The 16,216-nt window shown below is 42.6% G+C and overlaps 1 protein-coding gene across 1 annotated transcript in view; it reads right to left on the minus strand.

The window, feature by feature from the left end:
- Positions 1 to 1,681: 1,681 nt before the first annotated feature.
- Positions 1,682 to 16,216, minus strand: part of KCNB2 (potassium voltage-gated channel subfamily B member 2) — a 428,677-nt gene continuing 414,142 nt past the window's right edge. The window contains exon 3 of the mRNA XM_021089236.2: positions 1,682 to 6,197. Within this exon, the coding sequence (XP_020944895.1) occupies positions 4,038 to 6,197 (2,160 nt within the window). The 3' untranslated portion in view covers positions 1,682 to 4,037. The remainder of the gene's footprint in view (positions 6,198 to 16,216) is intronic.

Consider the following 16,216-nt stretch of genomic DNA (forward strand, 5'->3'; position numbering starts at 1 on the left):
AAACAATACCTGATTCAGAAGGAGGACTAAGCAGGACAAAAAACTCTTAAATACTCTACATACATAAGGCTTTTTTTTTTTTTCTATTCAAATTCTCAGAGAAAATCATTGAACTGTTGATTTTCCTCATGTCTACATGACAGCGAGACTGTTTTGACAAGAAATGAATGGGAACAGACACTTGGCGCATATTCTTCTTGTTACCAAATCTAGTTCATAACAGGATAATGCTTCATTTGAATGCTTGCTTCAGAGCTGTTGGCTGTGCCAGAAAGAAGAAAATTCTAGTGAAAATGTTTAGAGAGTCATTAGGTGAACCTCAGGGACTCGGTGTGTCACTCCTGGATTTGTGACCCAACAGAGGACATATATCCATGCACCCATTTTTATCCTCTTATGCTTGATCTCAAGCTTTGATCTAAAACAATCTGTGGCAGAGTTCCCCCTATGGCTCAGTAGTAATGAACCTGACTGGTATCCATGAGGATGCAGGTTCAATCCCTGGCCCCACTCAGTGGGTTAAGGGTCCAGCGTTGCTGTGAGCTGCAGTGTAGTTTACAGATGTGGCTCAGATCTGGCATTGTTGTGGCTGTGGCGTTGGCTGGCGGCTGCAATTCCAATAGCTTGGGAACTTCCATATGCTGGGAGTGTGGCCCTAAAAAGACCAAAAAACCCCTGGAAAACAAAAAGCAAAACCCAAAAAAACCCCAATCCTGTGTCAATTTATACCTGTTAGGATAGCTAGTAGAACTAAATTAACCATTCCTGGGACTGTGTTCTTTTGACTTCATTCAAACAGTCTCTCCTCTGAAGTTAGTCCCTGGTCACTGAGCTAGCTGATGACCAGGAGAAGAAACCTCCAGTGCCCCTCAGGGAACCAGCCTGTCTTCACCACTCATGCTTCTCAAACTGAGGATGTGTTTTCCAGGGGGTACAAAAGAGGTGTCTGAACTTAAAGAAGTATCTGTTTTACTAGTTGAGAAGTAATAGAAAACATATTGAAACATAGAAACATATGAAGTCAAGTGCAGCATTTTCATGACTTCTTAACATAAAACATAAGACCTTTAAAAAACTGTGCTTGGTATATCCCCAGACTGCTCTAGGTATATGTGTTCATTTCCTGCATTCGTTGCAGTTCCCTGAAAAGGTTTAGGAAGTGCTGCCCAAGTGCATTCTGGGAGCCCTCGTTCCCAAAATGCTTCCCTGTGAAACAACAATGTCAGAGCTTTTTTCAGAGGAATGTATATATTTTTTTCTTTCCTAGCTGAAGACTTTTGGCTCAGAGGGGCAAAGAAGAATTCAAGGATAAACTTTTCATAGGATGTTCTTGAAAATTCTTGAAAACTTAAAAAAAAAATTAAAGGGGAAAAGTTTTTAGGAAGAATGCTTTTGGCGGGGGGATGTCTAAAATTCCTTATCCAGGAAATATTTCTAATATTAAGCATTCTGGAGCAGGATTCTCAGGAGAAGGCCTAATGGACACAAGAAAAATAGGCGTTAGCAAACTATCAGATAAATTAAAATAAATTGAGATTCATCACTACAGAGACATTAGAAAATAATTACTTTGTGAGACTATGTAAAGAAAATAATTTTCATAACTTATTTGCTACTTCTCTAAGAGCAGATATATCTGTTTACTTGAAAAACTATATATAGAAAATTCAGACACTCTAGATTTACAAAAGCTGATCAACATTTAGTTTTAGACACTGAAATAAGTATGGGTAATGTAAATATCCATGATAAATGACCATAAACTCTTAAAGGTTGTGTTTCGAAACAAACAGAAAAACCATTAAGAAATTCTAATAAGCACAGTGAAAAAGAAATGTTTAAAATAATTTTTAGCAGTAGGGCTCCTTGGATTTCAACTAAGAACAAAACTTGTTTTCTTATCTGAGACATAATGACCAGATTTGTAAAATAAAGAAATCTTATTCCTTAAAGCCTTAAATTAGAGTTTAAATATTTAGGTTGTTGTTTCCTAGTGTTTTTTTTTTTTTCTTTCAAAAATAGAAAAAAAAATTTAGAATAGTTTTTCCTTAAATAAAAAGTTGTGCTTTAAATTTGGCCTAGGATTTTCCTATTTCCCTAAACTATACACTCACAGCCACACACACATCCAAAATGCAATATGCTGAGGCAAAACTTGGACATTCCTGACAGACCAAGGAATCATATTAATCTGAAGGCTTAAGGCAGTTTAAAAATAATTTGTCTTAGTTGTTGTTGTTTTTTTTTTTTTTTTCTTTTTGGGGCTGCACCTGAGGCACATGGAGGTTCCCAGGCTAGGGTCGAATTGGAGCTGAAGCTGCCGGCCTACACCACAGCCACAGCAACTTGAGGGATCCGAGCCTCATCTGCAACCTACAGCACAGCTCACAGCAACACCAGATCCTTAACCCATTGAGCGAGACCAGGGATCAAACCCTCATCCTCATGGATTCTAGCTGGGATCATTAACTGATGAGCCACGAAGGGAACTCCATGTCTCAGTTTTTACTGGAATAAAACTGAGACTAAGAGAGGTCTTCAAGGCTCATCCAGGATCACCCATCAGGCAGCTGCATATGTAATGTCAGAGCCTTGATTTCCTCTGAGGCAATGTGCTCCAAATGACCTGGGTTCCAGCACAGTCTTCCCCAATAGGACAACCACCAGCCAGAACCCTCATGTGTCTGGATTTCACTGTTCTCTATAGAAAATTCTGGAAGTACTGCTCTCAGCAAGGGTAATCCTTCAGCTGTTGCGGACGTTGGAAATGTGAGGGGATGTTTCTAGATGCTGCAATTACTGACTGGATGGTGCCATGGGCCTCTATGGTCTTCCCATGTGGCAGTGTTCCCTCCCCCCATGGGGAAATACTGGGTTCTTTTTATATTAACTCATTTCCAAACCTAACTCTACCTATGAGGGACAGGGGGTGACAGCCTCACTTAAATAGCTCTGCTTTGAGTCCCAAGTCATTTTTTTGGAATTCCCATCTTGGCATACATACATGCTATCTTTAGCTACTTAGATGGAAAAGGTTAGGATGGATACAAGTGGAAAACAGTCATCTTTAGATAGCCAACATACATTTTTTTTTTAAAGAACTGATTTCCAAATGTGTGGAGTGCCAATTTAAAAAAGTTTAGTTGTATAATTTAACCTTTTACATATATTCAGGTTTATAAAAATGCATTTCTGTAATAGGCTGTCACATGATATATACTTTTTTCCTTGATAACTATTGATATATAATTGACTGGCAAAATTTCAAGCTTTAATTCTCAATTTTTGGATATCTGGTCATTACATCTTGACTATTTTCATGATTTATAAATAAAACCACAAATGCCACAACTAAGCAGAAGCAAAAACAGAAAAATGCACCCTATGAGTCAATAAAAATACTGTATTCCTTTAAACAAATGTTCTTATGAGCTTTATAACCCAAAGCAAGATATGTGAGATGGTTTAAGAAGAGGTTGCAATTTTGCAACAAGAAGTCTGTACAGCTCCTCCAGGCAGTAGCTATGAAGGAAGTGCTCGTGTCTCAGAAACTTGTTTCCATCTGTTCTTGACACTTTTGCATCCCAAGCCCCGGTATTTACAAAGTTATGCATTTTGCAAGCTCAAAGCACCTTGCGCCTTTATGAATACATGCAATGACATTTCATCCTTTCATGTGCAAATTCTAAATTCATTGTAACAGAAAAGCTCAAAGTCGAAACTCTGTCTACAATCTGAAATGAAAGGATCAAAAATGTTAGACATTGCAGAATACAGGTTCCTAATAGAGCTCTTTATTTGCTCACTGTTCTTCAGTCATTTTTGTTTGTTTGGTACAAAATGCAGTCTCGAGTCTTTATTTAAACAGTACTTAAACTAAAGTGTTCATGCCATGCAAAAATAACATTTTATGCACTTTTTGGGGGTGGGGAGAGGGGCTTCCCACGTTTTAGTTCACAGGCATTATTAACCGCATTTTTAAGAAACAAGTTTTTTTTTTTTTTTAAGTATATTATTATTATTGCTTTTGGAACTAGTCACATGCTGGTTTCACGTGTGGGACAGTAACCTGTGTCTCCCGGGTTGGAATGAATTTCTGGAGCAAACAAGTGGTTTTCCATCTTGCACCCTTCTTGACTGTTGTCCTTTTTTACTTCCGCCACAGCCTGGTAAATGTCTTGCCTACAGTTGTGACTTGTGTCCTGTGGAGGGGAAGAGCCCACAGAGGCCTCTTGTCTTAAAGGGTCTCTTCCGTCACTAGGCTTATCTGCAAAGCAGTTTGGGCTGGAGTCTGCCTGTTTGTCCTGCCTAGGGGTCCCTTGGAGCTCTAAGAAGTCATCGTCTTCGCCAGTGTCTATTTCCGTGAAGCTCCTCCTCTCTCTTGACGAGAAAGCAAAGTGTTTCTGCTTGGGAAACCGAGGCGTCAGCCCTTTGGAGGGTCCCTGACAATGTGGCGGAACCTCGGCGCCCAGCAAGGGTCTGTCTCCCTGGGACGGAGTTTCTTCTAAGAGGATGGTGCTGATGAGCTGCGGGGCGCCCATCGGAAAGTCAGCCGTGGTGACCGGCAGCGGCCTGGCCGTGCTGGGCGGGGTCTGTGGAGCACCCCCTCTGCTGTCCTTGAAGTTCACCTTGAGCGATCTGGACTTGAGAGGGTTACTGCCTTTCAGAGAGCTCTTGGGGCTCTCGGAGGCACTGTCCGACTGCAGAGGGCCGGGGGGTCCACTTTGGGACCCGCCGGTGTCAAGGTTCACAGTTATGTCGATTGGAGCGTATTCCGAGGTGGCCTCCCTGGCCGCAGGCCCCTTCTCTCTGGTTAGGGTTAGGAAGGGTCGGGCCCTGGCTCTTTGGTGCTCTTCCATCCCGGTGAGGTCGGGGGGGAACTTCATCTGCAGGTGGGAAGCCGAGGGCGGTGGCAGGGGCGACCTCTCGGTCTCCGTGAAGTCGGTGGCACAGCTGGTGAAGCTGTCGATGCTGGAGGTGCTTTTCATGTCCACGATGGCCTCGGTCTGCGCCACGGCCAGCTGCTCCTGCGGGCAGACCACCTCCTCCATCTCTATCTCCTCTTCGTACGCAGACGGCCTCTCGGGTTGCACTTGGCTGTTGGGGTTGGGGGGTGGGTGAGGCTGCGTCTTCGTGATTTCGTTGTACAGCATCTCCAGTTTCTGGGCGCTCAGATGCTGCGGGCTGGAGGAAGAAGTGTTGTTCAGCTGCTCGTGGGAGTCTTTCTGGCTGACCTCCTGGTACTTATTCTCGTAAGACTTGTTGGAGCTTGTTTCTGACAGAGCTTTCCTGGCCCACTTCCACCGGCTTGGAGAGAGGTGATTATCATCTGCCGAGTCTTTGGTGTTGGCCGACTCTCCCGTCTTCTCCACCGCCACGTCTATCAGTTCCATACTTCGAGCAAAGGCATCTTTTAAGTTCATAGAAACGATGCTTCCATTCCTCTTGGCCCGTTCGAGAGCCTCTCTCCTTTTGATGGCCTTCTCCTGGCGTTTCTGCTCTTTGTAAAACTCAGAAAAATTGTTCACAATGATTGGGATGGGAAGGGCAATCACCAGAACCCCCGCAATACAGCACAGACCCCCCACGATCTTCCCTAATAACGTTTTTGGGTAGATGTCCCCATAGCCTACAGTGGTCATGGTGATGGTGGCCCACCAAAACGAGGCCGGGATACTGGTGAACTTGGTAGCATCTTCGTCCTTCTCGGCAAAAAATACCAGGCTGGAAAATATCATTATCCCCATGGCCAGAAACAATATCAACAAACCCAATTCGTTGTAACTCCGCCTCAGGGTGAAGCCCAGAGACTGCAGGCCCGTTGAATGTCTGGCAAGTTTCAGGATCCTGAGGATTCGCATGATTCGGAAGATCTGAACCACCCGCCTCACGTTCTGGAACTGCAGCACGCTCTTGTTGGACTCCGTGAGGAAAATGGTGACATAATAGGGCAAGATGGCCAGCAAGTCGATAACGTTCAGAGGGCCTTTAAAGAACTTCCATTTATTTGGTGAGGACAGGAACCGTAAGAGGTACTCCATGGTAAACCAGGCAATACACACGGCCTCCACGTGTGCTAACTGGGGGTTGTCATTGGGCTGTCCGAACTCATCCATCTCCTGCAGCTCCGGGAGTGTATTGAGAGACAGCGCGATGGTGGAGAGGACAATGAATAGGATGGACACGATGGCCAAGATCTGGAAGAGAAGAGAAGGTCAAGTTAGCAGGTCCTCTTAGTTGCTTAGCCAACCAGGAGACATATTGGGTTCACCATTCTTTAAATGCTTGCTCATAGGTATTCCAAGGAGGTAACTTTACAAACCCTTAATTCCTTAATACAAATATATTCTCTTTCTCTTTCTCTTTCTTTCTTTCTTTCTTTCTTTCTTTCTTTCTTTCTTTCTCTCTCCCTCTCTCTCTCCCTTCCTGCCTTCTTTTCTTTCTCTCTCCCTTCCTCCCTTCCTTCCTTCCCTTCCTTCTTTCTTTCTTTCTTTCTTTTTCTTTCTTTCTTTCTTTCTTTCTTTCTTTCTTTCTTTCTTTCTTTCTTTCTTTCTTTCTTTCTTTCTTTCTTTCCTTCTTTCTTTTTCTCTCCCTCTCTCTCTCCCTTCCTGCCTTCTTTTCTTTCTCTCTCTTTCTTTCTCTCTCCCTTCCTCCCTTCCTTCCTTCTTTCCCTCCCTCCCTTCCTTCTTCCTTTCTTCCCTCTTCTTTTGGCTGCACATACTACCTATGGAAATTCCTGGACCAGGGATGGAATCCCAGGGGGAGCTTTGACCTATATCACAGCTGCAGCAATGGCTGGATCCTTGACCCACTGTGCTGGGCAGGATCGAATGGGCACCTCCACAGAGACAAGCTGGATCATTAACCCACTGCGGCCACAATGTGAACTCCCACACTCACTTTTCATGAGTTCATTGCACTTAGAAGCCTAATAGCATAACTTTAAGTTGCTAAGCAATTTGAAAAAAAATCCATTGGCCCCGCCTCCTTGCCCATTGTTTCTTAGACACCTTTGAAAATCACTTGCGGGACATAATCATCTTTTGTCTCCTAGTTGTTTGGAATTTTCTCTCTTAAACCCCCATTTGTATTTCCTCACATGAATTGCCATACATATTGTATAACCGAGAAGAAATTGATGATTTTCCAAACTCTTATTCTACAATGAAAACCACAAATGCAGACCTATGCATGGAGAGATAATATGGGCTCAAGCCAGCCATGCTTCCAAAGAACAAACACGATTTGTGGGGTAAGCACTAAAGGCAGGACCAAGTCAGGGGAGTCCTCTCCTGGGATTGTTGGCCTCGTGCGGGAGAGGGAGATTGTGAGTTAACTTCAATCAGTGGAGGAAGGTTTCATAAAGAAGCCCTCGAAGACTGCCCCTGGTGATCTTGTTCAGGGCAGCCATCTCGGGCAGGGGAACAGCAGCACAACATCAGACGTGGAAGGAAAGAGGTAATGAGTATTCAGTTTACTTCAGTAAGTAAAAAAGAGGAGTTCCCACTGTGGCGCAGTAGAAACAAATCCAACTAGGAACCATGAGGTCGTGGGTTCGATCCCTGGCCTTGCTCAGTGGGTTAAGGATCCAGCTTTGCTATGAGCTGTGGTGTAGGTTGCAGACGCAGCTTGGATCTGGCGTTGCTGTGGCTGTGGCGTAGGCCAGCAGATACAGCTCTGATTCAGCCCTTAGCTTGAGAACCTCCATGTGCCGAGGGTGAGACTGTGGAAGAAGCAAAAAAAAAAAAGTGAAAAAGAGGGTCAAGTGACTGAACTTGGGAGTCAGACGTTGTGACCTCTGAGCTTGGCTTTATCACTTTGGGGCAAGTTATTTAACATCTCTGTGTCTCAAGTTTACAGATCTGTCGAAGGAAGACAACACCTGTACTTATTTCATGGCTGTTGTGAAGATGACACACACGCAGACATCACTAAATGAATGAAAATTATCCCATAGTATCAGAGGCTGAAATGAACAGGACTTCAGTCTGGGAAGGTGAAGACCAAGAACAGGTATATGGAAAATCTATAAAACCATGATGGGTATAGATGGCCCTGGCAGGGATGTCCTCACCATAAACCGGTGTTCTAGATGGATAAGGCCAAGATTGAGGGCAATGGAAGGAACCACTTCTTGGCTTAATAAAGATCGTGCACTTGGGGCATTTAGTCCATTTACATTTAAGGTCATTATTGATATGTATGTTCTTATTGCCATTTAACGAACTGTTTTGGATTTGTTTTTAAGATTGTGCACTTGGAACACACAATTCTTGGAGAAGTAGGAAACCTCTAGGTTGGGTCTGACTTGGCTTCATCTGACCTTTGCCAGTGACCTGGGGAGGTGTCACTGGTCTCGGTTATTATTTGTGTCTCTGAGGAAAATGTCCTAACAGTGACTGCTTAATTTAGAAATTCAGCATCTAGTAAACATTTCAGAAGACGGTGATTAAATATCTTGAGGCCAACTGTGAAAAAATGACTTTATCTGTAACTGACCTCGAGACTTCTAAATTTGTCCTCTCCCGTTTCTTTTTTTTTTTTTTTGAATGATTTTTATTTCTTTCCATTATAGCTGGTTTACAGTGTTCTGTCAATTTTCTTTTTCTTTTTTTTAAATTTATTTTATTTCCCCAATACATTTTTTTTTTCTACTGTACCCCATGGTGTCCCAGTCACACATACATTCCTTTTTCTCACATTATCATGCTCCATCATAAGTGACTAGATATAGTTCCCAGTGCTACGCAGCAGGTATCCTCTTCTCTTTATCTCTCTAAGTTTCTCTACTTCTTCTTCTTTTTTTTTTTTTGGTTTGTTTGTTTGTTTTGTCTTTTTGCCTTTCCTAAGCCGCTCCTGCGGCATATGGAGGTTCCCAGCCTAGGGGTCGAATCAGCTGCCGGCTACACCAGAGCCACAGCAACTTGGGATCCGAGCCACGTCTGCGACCCACACCACAGCTCACGGCAATGCCAGATCCTTAAACCCATTGAGCGAGGCCAAGGATTGAACCCGCAACCTCGTGGTTCCTAGTCGGATTCATTAACCACTGCGCCATGATGGGAACTCCTAAGTTTCTCTACTTCTGAATTTTCTCCTTACACTTCTCTTCACCCTTCTCCTCTTACATCTCATTGATGCCTTGCATTGTTTTTTCTTCCTGTTTCTTCCAGTTCCCATCCCTCCTCTTAAATTGCTATAAAGGAACACCATGGTGTGTTTCACGATGTTTTTCAGAGAGTAAAGATTTATGATTCCAGAACTTAAGGAACAGTACTTAATTATTTCTTTTTTTTTTCTTAAGCAAAACTAAATACTTTTTAATTGAGTATACTTCAGAATTTCCTTTAGAAATGTGGATCAGTGAATGACAGTAGAATACAAATTCTCTCCATCTATTCTAAGAGACTGTGAAGGTTAAATTAGAAATCCCCTCAAGAGGGTTTAGCTAAACCTGGGGATAATCGATTCAGAAGGTTTATTAAGGACAAGTTGGAATGCTTAATCTAGAAGCTCTACTTTCAGATGCCAATGGGAGGGGGACATATATAATATTCTGTCACTAAAAATATTCTTAGGAAGCACTGGTCAGATTCCATCCACTCTTTTTTCAATTGTCTTTTATTTTATTTGCTTTTTTTTCTTTCTTTCTTTTTTTTTTTTTAGGGCCACATCCACGGCATATGGAGGTTCCCAGGCTAGGGGTCTAATTGAAGCTACAGCTGCCAGCCTACACCACAGCCACAGCAACGTGGGATCCGAGCCGCATCTGTGACATACACCACAGCTCACGGCAATGCCGGATCCTTAACCCACTGGGTGAGGCCAAGGATCGAACCCACAACCCCATGGTTCCTAGTTGGATTAGTTTCCAATGCACCATGATGGGAACTCCCTTACTGTGTTTTTAAATTAATTTAAAAAATTGAAATATAGTTGATTTACAATGTTATGCCAATTGCATCCATTCTTATGCTCTTACCATAAGGAACTAGGTCCCTGTGTATTTTCCAGGAGGTCACACAGCTGCTAATATACTTTGGGGGCATGTTAAGTACTGGGATTTCTGTTATCATTCTTGTGCTGATAACCCATATCCTAGATTTTCCATGTCTTCTTATCTGTCCACCTGCCCTTTCTGGCTGCATTTTGCTGATGTTTATCACTTCCAAGAGCAAGCAAAAAGTAGATATACAAATGAAACCATTCCATTATCTCCCAGTCTTTTAGAGAAGAATAGATTTTCGTTCCCTTAGAATAGAACAAAATGGGGAGTTCCCGTCGTGGTGCAGCGGAAACGAATCCGACTAGGAACCATGGGGTTGCGGGTTTGATCCCTGGCCTCGCTCAGGGGGTTAAGAATCCGGCATTGCCATGAGCTGTGTGTAGGTCACAGACTCGGCTCGGATCTGGCATTGCTGTGCTGGCTTAGGCAGGTGGCTATAGCTCCGATTCAACCCCTAGCCTGGGAACCTCCATATGCCTCAGGTGCGGCCCTAAAAGGACAAAAAAAAAAAAAAAAAAAAAAAAAAAAAGAACAAAGTGGAAGATTCAAGGTGGCCCCTCAGTTTTCCTTGACTCCATAATCCGAGTGAGGTTGGAGGTCATTTTACTTTGGTAGCTGATTTTCAGAAATAATGGATGACATTGTATTGTTCTAATGCAGTCTATGGTCTAGCTGGTGGCAATTTAATGAATATGGCTACTTTTATTTTATTTTATTTTTTATGGCCACACCCACACCATATGGAAATTCCTGAGCCAGGGATTAAATCTGAGCTGCAGCAATGCTGGATCCTTTAACTCACTGTACTGGGCCTGGGATCAAACCTGTACCTTCCCAAGTGACCCAAGCCACTGAAGCTGGATTCTTTTCTTTTTTTTTGCTTTTTAGTGCTGTACCCATGGCATATGGAGGTTCCTAGGCCATAGCAACGCCAGATCCAAGCCACACCTGTGACCTACACCACAGCTCATGGCATGCCGGATCCTTAACCCAATGAGCAAGGCCAAGGATAGAACCTGGGTCTTCATGGATGCTAGTTGGATTAGTTTCCACTGAGCCCTGACAGGAACTCCCTCTATGGCTACTTTTAACACCTGAAAACATGTACATGCATAACCTGATTGGAGAATGTTCTTGAAGAAAAGGAATTACTAAAGAAAAAAAAATCCAAACACTCAAGTCCTTAGCAACTGCACATTCACATTAAAGAAACTATAAGGTATTGAAGTGCATTATTTTCTGTCTCATGTTGAAATTTAATCTGTCAAAAGCTATTTGCTTTCAATGTAAAGGAATGGCTTATTTTAAATATCTTATTAAACTCGGAGTTCTTCCAGAAAGACAATACTTTAGACAAATAATTCAATATATACCAAGGATGATATGTGATGCAATAAGCCAAATGCAGGGTTATTATCTTATTGTATTTTTTTTTAAACTTAATAAATAGAACAAGTGTGAAATTATGCTATAAGCTACAGGACGTATTTCTAAACATAGGTATTTACTTTAGTAAAGGCAAACCCTTATGGCATTTAGGTGTTGCTTTATTTATCATAACTATCTGCAAGTTAGGTTTTTAATCCTGTCACCGCTAATAACCAGCCTCCAGAGCTGTTTATCTCAGCTCCAGAAAAGAGACTTATGTTTGTACCTGTCAAATGAAGCAGAAATTTCAAACAATTACCTGTGTGATCCCAGTCAATCCTCCTTGGAGATTTAGATTACATCATTTCCAAGCTTCCTTTTACCTCTAACATTTGGGGATTCTCTTTCTAAACGAACTCATTTTGCTAATTCTATTCACGTCTACAAATCAAACGAAGGACAAGTCACAACTGATCCCATCGTTTTGGCTGAATTGCCAAAATACAATTTTGTTGCTGAAGAAACAGAAAATTCAAATAGGAAGGCTTTGTAAAATCGCCGTATGTTCCAAGCATTTGGTTACTAGGAGTAGATATTCTTTCTGGATAACATTTTTCTTCCCTTTTGCATTGCCGGATAATGATTTCATTCTTCACTTAGACACAGACATCAAGAGGATCATGCGGAATTAAGAATGAATGAATAATGGGTCCCCACAGTTGGCTGCATTGACTTCTGTTTGTGAGAGAAGTAAGGCAGTTGGAGATTTGCCTCCATGTACCAACTTGTTGATTTTATAGCCTTTGCAGACAGTGGCTGTTTTGCAGGGGAAAGAGCACAGGACAAGGAATGAAAACACCTGGCTCCACCTCCGCTGGCCACACGGGACAAGCCAGTTCTCTCACCAAACCTCACTACCCTTATTTGCAAGATGAGGTGTCTCCCGTTGCCTTGCCTCAAGAGGGTTAGTAAGGACCAGACTAGATCAAGCCCCTGAAGCACCTATAAAATGTAAAGTATAATACATGTAAGAAATGCTGGAGATGTGTCTGGAAAAAGCCTTTGATTAGCATTGGGAGGGAATAATGAACACAAAATGCTTCCCCATTAAATACGATTACAGGAGTTTCCATTGAAGCTCGTTGGTTATAGACTCGACTAGTACCCACAGGATGTGGGTTTGATCTCTGGCTTCGTTTAGTGGGTTAAGGATCCGGCATTGCTGTGAGCTGTGGTGTAGTTTGCAGACATGGCTCAGATCCTGCGTTGCTATGGCTGTGGTTGACCTCTAGCCTGGGAACTTCCATGTGCCGTAAGTGTGGCCCTAAAAAGCAAAAGCAAAAACAACTGCATACCTATTTCATGGTGATGTTTTAAACACTTTCAAGCACATTCTTTCACCAGTGGTTTGCATGCCAAACCCAGATAATTTACAGCTTATTTGTCTTAGGACTGAACCATCTAGTTTGCCAATATTTAAAAGCTGGACTTAACCAACAAGGTCGTACTGTACAGAACAGGGAATTATACTCAGTATTGTGTAATAGCCTATATGGGAAAAGAACCTGAAAAAGAAGATATATATATATATATGAATAACTGTGTTGTACACCTGAAACTAACATGATAAATATAGTTGTAAATCAACTCTATTTCAATTAAAAAAAAAGAATTGGACTGAGGTCAAGTGGGTAGGTGGATGGCTGAAATGAATGAGGTTAATCAAAAGGTATGAACTTAAATTAAGTGCTGGGTATGAAGAGCATGATGGTTGTAGTTAATAATACTATGTTGTATATGGGAAAGTTGCTAATAGGGTAGATCTTAAAAGTCGTCCAGGAGTTCCCGTCGTGGTGCAGTGGTTAATGAATCCGACTAGGAACCATGAGTTGCGGGTTCGATCCCTGCCCTTGCTCAGTGGGTTAACGATCCGGCGTTGCCGTGAGCTGTGGTGTAGGTTGCAGACATGGCTCGGATCCTGTGTTGCTGTGGTTCTGGTGTAGGCTGGTGGCTACAGCTCCGATTTGACCCCTAGGCTGGGAACCTCCATATGCCGCAGGAGCGGCCCAAGAAATGGCAAAAAGACAAAAAAAAAGTCATCCACATCACAGCAAACACATTTTGTTACCAGGTGAGGTGACAGATGTTTACTAAACTCGTGGTGATCATGTCATAATATGGATATACATCAATTCATTATATTGTACACCTAAAACGAATGTAACTTTATATGTCAATTATGTCTCAATAAAAAAAAAAAAACAAAAAACAAACCAGAGGTGGCCTGAGGTTGCTGTAGGTGCAAGTGACCTGCCTTGAGTATTAAAATAAGCAGAAAATTTTTAAGCTTGGGCCTCCCAAGTGAAAATCGGCTTTATATTCATCAATTTTCAATACTCCCCCCAAACACACGGGAACCTGGGCGTCTTGCACTGAGGTCAGTGCATGTACTTTCTCCCTCTCATCTCCCCCAAACTCCCCTTCCTTTTTTGACAACTATGTGCCAAGAGGTGAAAGTGAGTTACAAGCTCTTAACTATACAGCACTTCTGCTTTGTAACACATTAAAGAAAAAAAAAATCCCAATGTGATGAGCAACAGAAAACAACCTGGAGAAACATGATGATAAAAATTTTCAGGAGAGAATGAGCTTATTTAAGCTGGCAGGAAGGAGAAGGTCTTCGATGAGCATGATTAGAAACTTGAAAGATTTGCTATTTTCAGAGAAAGGATAAAGCACAATGACATGTCTGAGCCTATAAGCCCAAGGCCAAACCATTTGTTGAGGAAAGAAGTGAGACGTGGATAAGAACATCACTTTCATCTATCCATCTTCTATTTCCAGCTGTTTCTCAGAAGACTATCAGACTCAGCAAACAAGAAAATAAATCCTGTGATTTGTACCAAAGGAAAAACCATCTAGGAGTTCCTGTTGTGGCGCAGTGGTTAACGAATCTGACTAGGAACCATGAGGTTGCAGGTTCGGTCCCTGGCCCTGCTCAGTGGGTTAAGGATCCGGTGTTGCTGTGAGCTGTGGTGTAGGTCGCAGACGTGGTTACGATGATGCTGGCGTTGCTGTGGCTCTGGCGTAGGCCGGTGGCTACGGCTCCTATTCGACCCGTAGCCTGGGAACCTCCATGTGCCGAGGGAGAGGCCCTAGAAAAGGCAAAAAGACACACACACACACACACACACACACACACACACACACACACACACACACACAAAGACAAATCTCTTTTCAAAGTTCCTGGCTCTCTTAGGACTAAAGATACAACTTTAATTTTTTTTTTTTTTTTTTTTGGTATCTTCTGAAATAAGCTTCTTACTTCCCATGATATATTTCTTCTTTTAAAAGATTATATTTTAGGAAGCAAGTCATTAGGTAGAAGCCTGGCAAAGGGAACTTTAATCTTATTCATAGTAACTGTGCAAAGAAAGAAGCAACAGTGAGACGGAGACACCTTTAATCTTTACACCCACTCCAATGATTAGATAACCTCTTTGTAGGTAACTTGTTCTTACGAAGTCTTCAAGAACCAGAGAGTGAGAATGGAGATGGGCCAAGCTTGGGGAAACACAAACACTGCTGCCTCTACTCACCCCTAAAGGGTAGGAACTATGTTTTTTGTTTGTTTGTTTGGTTGGTTTTTGGTTTTTTGCTTTTTAGGGCTGTATTTGTGGCATATGGAGGTTCCCAGGCTAGGGGTTGAATCGGAGCTATTAGCTGTCGGCCTACACCAGAGCCACAGCAACGTCAGATCTGAGCTGCATCTGTGACCTACACCACAGCTCATGACAACACTGATTATGACAACACTTAGCCTACTGAGCGGGGCCAGGGATCAAACCCGAATCCTCATGGATGCAAGTCTGGTTCGTTTCCGCTGAGCCACGATGGGAATTCTTGGTTCCGCTTAGCCTCACTCTCAAGAAAGTGCAACATAAATGTTCAGACTGTTCTCTTTAGCATATGAATGACAGGTGTAGGGGGAAGGACAGAGAAGGGTTTATGTTCAAAGGTGAGTGTATCCTTTGAACAGGATTTCATTTAACTGGATATCATCTAGACTGTAAAAAAAAAAAAATCATAGAATACTCAGAAGAAATCTTTGAAGTATGAAATTTCTCACTTTATAGATTAAGAAACAAAGATCCAGGGATTTCTCCTGTGCCTGGTGGGTGGAGGGATGGCGGTAGTATGGGTCTTAGAGGTGAAAGATCTGAGTTTGAATCTCGGTTCTGACTATTAGTTTTGAGGCTGTGGGCACCATAGTTAGCTGTTCCGGGACTCAGTATTCCTGTACAGACAGTGTGGACAATAAATACTTGTTTTTCTTGCCTATAGATTGTTGATTTCTTTTTTTTTTAAAGGCTCGTACCTGTGGCATATGGAGGTTCCCAGGCTAGGGGTCAAATCAGAGCTATGGATGCCGGCCTTCGCCACAGCCACCGAAATGTGGGATCTGAGCCACGTCTGCGACCTACACCACAGGTTACAGCAACGCCGGATCTTCGACCGACTAAGCGAGGCCGGGGATAGAACCTGTGTCCTCATGGATGCTAGTAGGGTTCGTTATCACTGAGCTACAGTGGGAACTCCTAGAGCATTGCTTTCAGGACTATGCTGGTTAATTTTATGTGCCAACTTGGCTGGCTTTTGGTGCCCCGTTGTTTGATCCAAAATCAGTCTAGAAGTTGTGAAGGTTTTTTTTTTTTTTTTTTTTTTTTTTTTTGTCTTTTTGTCTTTTTGTCTTTTTGCCTTTTATAGGGACACTCCTGCGGCATATGGAGGTTCCCAGGCTAGGGGTCTAATTGGAGCTGTAGCCGCCGGCCTACACCA

The sequence above is a fragment of the Sus scrofa genome, chromosome 4 (assembly GCF_054392235.1).
Source record: "Sus scrofa isolate SSC_HxYL_T2T_F1_AM1 chromosome 4, Sscrofa_HxYL_maternal_Yorkshire_Landrace_v2.0, whole genome shotgun sequence".
Lineage (NCBI taxonomy): Eukaryota > Metazoa > Chordata > Mammalia > Artiodactyla > Suidae > Sus > Sus scrofa.